The following is a 6,824-nucleotide window of genomic DNA, read 5'->3' on the forward strand; positions in this document are numbered from 1 at the left end:
CCGGCCCCTCGGCCAGCGGCTGCAGCTCCCCCACCTTCAGTGGTGGCCGACGTCCCACACCCTGGGGACAGCAGGGACACTGAGGGGACATCGGGGACATGGGGACGCCGGGGGGATGTGGGGACATCAGGGGGACGGACATGGGGACACCAGGGGACAGAGGACACCAGGGGACATGGGGATATCAGGGACATGAGGACATCAGGGGGACATCAGGGGAACATGGGGACACTGAGGGACACCAGGGGACAGAGGACACCAGGGGACATGGGGACACTATGGGGACACTGAGGGGATGGGGATCATGGGGACACCAGGGGGACAGTGAGGGGACATGGGGACACCGGGAGAACATGGGGACACCAATGGACACCAGGGGACATGGGGACATCTGGGAGATGTGGGGACATCGGGGTGGTATGGGGACATCGGGGGGGGGACATGGGGACATTGGGGGGGGACATTGGGGGACATTGGGGACATGAGGGGACATCGGGGGACATTTGGGGACATGGGAGGGCAGGTGGGGACATCTGGGGACATGGGGACACATGGGGACATTGGGGGACATCTGGAGACATGGAGGACACGGGGGACATTAGAGGACCTGGGGGGACACGGGGGAGATTGGGGGACATGAGGGGACACGGGGACATTGGGGGACATCTGGGGACGTTGGGGGACGTGGGAGGGGACATGGGGGACATCTGAACACATGGGGACACGGGGACATGGGGGGACATCTGGGGACATTGGGGGCAGACATGGGGGCATCTGGACACTTGGGGACATTGAAGGTCATTGGGGACATCTGGGGACATAGGGGGACATTGGAGGACATTGGGGACATGGGACATCTGGGGACATGGGGACTTGGGGGACATTGGAGGACATTGAGGGACATGAGGGGACATCGGGATATCTGGTGACATTGGGGGACATTTGGACACATGAGGGACATCTGGACACATGGGGACATTGGAGGACATCTGGACACATGGGGACATGGGGACTTGGGGGACATGGGGACATTGGAGGACATTAGGGACATCTGGGGACATGGGGGGACATGGGACATCTGGGGACGTGGGGACTTGGGGGACATTGGAGGACATCTGGGGACATGAGGGGACATCGGGATATCTGGTGACATTGGGGGACATTTGGACACATGGGGACATCTGGACATATGGGGACATTGGAGGACATTAGGGACATCTGGGGACATGGGGGGACATGGGACATCTGGGGACGTGGGGACTTGGGGGACATTGGAGGACATCTGGGGACATGAGGGGACATCGGGATATCTGGTGACATTGGGGGACATTTGGACACATGGGGACATCTGGACATATGGGGACATTGGAGGACATTAGGGACATCTGGGGACATGGGGGGACATGGGACATCTGGGGACGTGGGGACTTGGGGGACATTGGAGGACATCTGGGGACATGGGCGGGACATGGGAGATCTGGGGACATGGGGACATGGGGGACATCTGGACACATGGGGACAGGGAGAGCCGTAGGGGACCCGTGGGACCTCCGCAGGGGACAAGGACAGGCACGGGACGGGACGGGACGGGGGGGGACGGGGACGCGTGGGGGACACGGGGACGTGGGGAGAGGGAGGGACGGAGGAGGGATGGATGGAGGGATGGAGGGATGGAGGGATGGAGGGATGGTGGATGAATGGATGGAGGAGGGATGGATGGAGGGATGGATGGACAGAAGGATGAAGGATGGAGGGATGGATGGAGGGATGGAGGGGTGGAGGGATGGAGGATGGATGGATGGAGGGATGGAAGATGGATGGATGATGGAGGAGGGAGGGATGGATGGATGGACGGAGGATGGATGGATGGATGGATGGATGGAGGAGGGATGGATGGATGGATGAAGGATGGATGGATGGATGGAGGGAGGACGGATGGATGATGGAGGAGGGAGGGAGGGATGGATGGATGGACGGAGGATGGATGGGTGGATGGATGGATGGAGGAGGGAGGGGTGGATGGATGGATGGAGGGTGGATGGATGGAGGGATGAAGGATAGATGGATGGATGGAGGACGGATGGATGATGGAGGAGGGAGGGGTGGATGGAGGGTTGGAGGATGGATGGAGATATGGATGGAGGGTGGGTGGAGGGGTGGATGGAGGGTTGGAGGATGGATGGAGATATGGATGGAGGGTGGGTGGAGGGGTGGATGGAGGGTTGGAGGATGGATGGAGATATGGATGGAGGGTGGGTGGAGGGGTGGATGGAGGGTTGGAGGATGGATGGAGATATGGATGGAGGGTGGGTGGAGGGGTGGATGGAGGGTTGGAGGATGGATGGATGGAGGGATGGATGGAGGATGGAGTATGGATGGAGATATGAATGAAGGATGCATGGAGGATGGAAGATGGATGGAGGGATGGATGGAGGGTTGGAGGATGGATGGATGGATGGAGGGATGGATGGAGGATGGAGGATGGATGGAGATATGGATGAAGGATGGATGGAGGGATGGATGGAGGGATGGAGGATGGAGGGATGAAGGATGGAGGGATGAAGGATGGAGGGATGAAGGACAGATGAATGGATGAAGGATGGGTGGATGGATGGATGAAGGATGGATGGATGGATGAAGGACAGATGGATGGATGGATGAAGGACAGATGGATGGATGAAGGACGGACGAATGGGTGGATGAAGGATGGACGGATGGACGGACGGACGGGCGGAGGACAGACGGGCGGCTGAAGATGGGAGGGAGGAGCCCCCCTCACCCCCCCTTCCCCCAGGCCTTGGGCAGATGTCGGCTCCTCCCGTTCTCCTCCTCCTCCTCCTCCTCAGCCACACCCATGAGTGGGGACCTCTGGGGACACGGGGGGCACCCACGGGGCCCCCGGGTAAGTGGGGACACTGTGGGACGCTGGGGACCCATACTGGGAAGGTTCTGGGGTGCCACTGGGATGTCTCAGCTCCATACTGGGAGGTTCTGGGGTGCCACTGGGATGTCCCAGCTCCATATTGGGAGGTTCCAGGCCCATACTGGGAGGTCCCTGACCCATACTGGAAGGTCCCAGATCCATAGTGGAAGGTCCCAGATCCATACTGGAAGGTCCCAAGACCATACTGGAAGGTTCCAGGCCCATACTGGGAGGTCCCTGACCCATACTGGAAGGTCCCATATCCATACTGGAAGGTCCCAGGCCCCTACTGGAAGGTCCCAAGACCATACTGGAAGGTTCCAGGCCCATACTGGGAGGTCCCATATCCATACTGGAAGGTCCCAGATCCATACTGGAAGGTCCTACACGTATACTGGAAGGTCCCACGCCCATACTGGAAGATCCCATGCCCATACTGGAAGGTCCCAGATCCATACTGGGAGCTCCCAGATCCTAACTGGAAGGTCCCAGGCCCATACTGGAAGGTCCCAGATCTATACTGGAAGGTCCCAGATCCATATTGGAAGGTCTCACACCCATACTGGAAGATCCCATGCCCATACTGGAAGGTCCCACGCCCATACTGGAAGCTCACACCCATACTGGAAGATCCCATGCCCATACTGGAAGGTCTCACGCCCATACTGGAAGATCCCATGCCCATACTGGAAGGTCCCAGATCTATACTGGAAGGTCCCATGCCCATATTGTCCCAGATCCATACTGGGAGCTCCCAGATCCTAACTGGAAAGTCCCAGGCCCATACTGGAAGGTCCCAGATCCATGCTGGGAGATCCCAGATCCTAACTGGAAGGTCCCAGGCCCATACTGAAAGGTCCCAGATTCATACTGGAAGGTCCCAGAACCCTACTGGAAGGTCCCAAGTCCATACTGGAAGGTCTCACACCTATACTGGAAGATCCCATGCCCATACTGGAAGGTCCCAGATCCATGCTGGGAGATCCCAGATCCTAACTGGAAGGTCCCAGGCCCATACTGAAAGGTCCCAGATTCATACTGGAAGGTCCCAGAACCCTACTGGAAGGTCCCAAGACCATACTGGAAGGTCTCACACCCATACTGGAAGATCCCATGCCCATACTGGAAGGTCCCACGCCCATACTGGAAGGTCTCACACCCATACTGGAAGGTCCCATACCCATACTGGAAGGTCTCACGCCCATACTGGAAGTTCCCACCCACATACTGGTAGATCCCATGCCCATACTGGAAGGTCCCATGCCCATACTGGAAGGTCTCACACCCATACTGGAAGTTCCCACCCCCATACTGGTAGATCCCATGCCCGTACTGGAAGGTCCCAGGTCCATACTGGGAGCTTCCAGATCCATACCGGAAGGTCCCACAGTGCCATGGAGGTGTTTGGGCCCCCACTGGGGGGACTCAGCCCCATGGTTGGGGGGCGCCCTGCTCCTCGCCGTGGGTCGCTGAGGGTTGTCCCCCAGGTGGGGTCCTCTACCCCTTCGGGCCGGAGGTTGGGGACGAGGCCACCCCCCACGAGGACGATGGGATGAGCCCCGAGATCTTCCTCTGGGAGACCTTCTCCTTCTACGGACAACCCCACCGCTCCCTCTACGTGGGTCGCGGGCCCCACGGCGGGTTTGGGGGGTGGGGAGGTGGGGGGGGACGCGGTTTGGGAGGTGTTCTGGGACACCGTGGGTTGGGGGACACCATGGGTTGGGGACACAGTGGGTTGGGGGCAATATGGTGGTTGGGTGACACCATGGGTTGGGGCCACCACGGGTTGGGGACACTATGGGTGGAGACGCCGTGGTTGGGTGACATCATGGGTAGGGGACACTGTGGTTGGGTGACACCACATATTGGGGACACTGTGGGTTGGGGACTCCGTGGGTTGGGGACACTGTGGTTGGGTGACACCAGGGGTTGGGGCCACCATGGGTTGGGGACACTATGGGTGGAGACACCGTGGTTGGGTGACATCATGGGTTGGGGACACCATTGGATGGGGACACCATTGGTTGGGGACACCATGGGTGGGTGACACCACATATTGGGGACACCATGGGTTGGGGACACCGTGGGTGGAGACGTCGTGGTTGGGTGACACCATGGGTAGGGGACACCAGGGTTGGGTGACATCATGGGTTGGGGACCACCGGGGTTGGGGGACATCATGGGTTGGGGACCACCGGGGTTGGGGGACATCATGGGTTGGGGACCACCGGGGTTGGGGGACATCATGGGTTGGGGACCACCGGGGTTGGGGGACATCATGGGTTGGGGACCACCGGGGTTGGGGGACATCATGGGTTGGGGACCACCGGGGTTGGGGGACATCATGGGTTGGGGACACCGTGGGTGGAGACGTCGTGGTTGGGTGACACCATGGGTAGGGGACACCAGGGTTGGGTGACATCATGGGTTGGGGACACTGTGATTGGGTGACACCAGGGGTTGGGGCCACCACGGGTTGGTGACATCATGGGTTGGGGACACCAGGGTTGGGTGACATCATGGGTTGGGGACCACCGGGGTTGGGGGACATCATGGGTTGGGGACCACCGGGGTTGGGGGACATCATGGGTTGGGGACCACCGGGGTTGGGGGACATCATGGGTTGGGGACACCAGGGTTGGGTGACATCATGGGTTGGGGACACTGTGATTGGGTGACACCAGGGGTTGGGGCCACCACGGGTTGGGGACACTATGGGTGGAGACGCCGTGGTTGGGTGACATCATGGGTAGGGGACACTGTGGTTGGGTGACACCACATATTGGGGACACTGTGGGTTGGGGACACCGTGGGTTGGGGACACTGTGGTTGGGTGACACCATGGGTTGGGGACACCATGGGTTGGGGGACACCACAGGTGGGGACACCATGGGTTGGGGACACTATGGGTGGAGACACCAGGGTTGGGGACATCCTGGGTTGGGGACACCATGGGTTGGGGCCACCATGGGTGGAGACACCATGGCTGGGTGACACCATGGGCTGGGGACACCACGGTTGGGTGACACCACAGTTGGGGCCACCACGGTTGGGGGCCACCACATTTGAGGGCCACCACGTTTGGGGCCACCACGGTTGAGGGCCACCACGGTTGAGGGCCACCATGTTTGAGGGCCACCTCAGTTGGGGGCCACCTCGGTTGGGGCCACCACATTTGAGGGCCACCACGTTTGGGGCCACCATGGTTGAGGACCCCCATGGCTGAGGGGCGCACCGGTTAGGGGATGGTTGGGGCCACCATGATTGAGGGCCACCTCGGTTGGGGGCCACCTCGGTTGGGGCCACCACATTTGAGGGCCACCACGTTTGGGGCCACCATGGTTGAGGACCACCATGGCTGAGGGCCGCCACGGTTGGGGGCCACCATGGTTGAGGACCACCATGGTGGCCACGGTTATCTCCTCCAGGTGAACAACAACGGAGTGGTGTCGTTTGGGACGGGGGTCCCCGAGTTCACCCCCGAGCCCTTCCCGTTGCCCGGCCACCGCCCCTTCGTGGCCCCATACTGGGCGGACGTGGACACCAGACTGGGAGGAGACGTCTTCTACCGGCAAAGTCGCCAACCGGAGTTACTGGCCCGCCTGGCGCGAGACCTGGCCACCGCTGTCACCCCCTCCGACCCTGTCCCACAGCCCACCTGGGCTTTCGTGGCCACCTGGGATCGTGTCTCCTACTTTGGGGCAGCCTCCGACAAGGTGGGACATTCGGGGACAAGGTGGGACACTTGGGGACAAGGTGGGACAGTTGGGGACAAGGTGGGGGGGGGTGGGGTGGTGGTTGACCATCTTGAACCTCCCCCCAGGGGTTGGTGGTCACCCATCAGCATGTCACCTCCGGGTGTGGGGACGTGGGTGATGGGGACACGGGGGGACACGGGGAC

The 6,824-nt window shown here is 60.7% G+C and overlaps 2 protein-coding genes across 2 annotated transcripts; one reads left to right on the forward strand and one right to left on the reverse strand.

The window, feature by feature from the left end:
• Positions 1-3,209: 3,209 nt before the first annotated feature.
• Positions 3,210-3,545, reverse strand: LOC104289682 (keratin-associated protein 19-2-like). Its single transcript, XM_009888669.1, has one exon. It carries the CDS (start codon positions 3,543-3,545, stop codon positions 3,210-3,212), a length of 336 nt encoding a protein of 111 aa, XP_009886971.1.
• A 701-nt stretch (positions 3,546-4,246) lies between these two features.
• LOC104289683 (sushi, nidogen and EGF-like domain-containing protein 1) lies at positions 4,247-6,639 on the forward strand (the record flags this gene model as incomplete). The annotated part of the gene is made up of 3 exons (XM_009888671.1): positions 4,247-4,304; positions 4,411-4,541; positions 6,352-6,639. Coding segments are annotated over exons 1-3 (477 nt in total), but the record flags the coding sequence as incomplete, so codon positions are not given.
• Positions 6,640-6,824: the final 185 nt, after the last annotated feature.

This window comes from Charadrius vociferus, unplaced genomic scaffold, assembly GCF_000708025.1.
Source record: "Charadrius vociferus isolate BGI_N301 unplaced genomic scaffold, ASM70802v2 scaffold497, whole genome shotgun sequence".
NCBI classification, from domain to species: Eukaryota; Metazoa; Chordata; class Aves; order Charadriiformes; family Charadriidae; genus Charadrius; species Charadrius vociferus.

Bases quoted from the DNA above. Each gene is read 5' to 3' on its own strand.
- LOC104289682 (XM_009888669.1), bottom strand. From the start codon at position 3,545: ATGGGTGTGAGCTTCCAGTATGGGCGTGGGACCTTCCAGTATGGGCAT.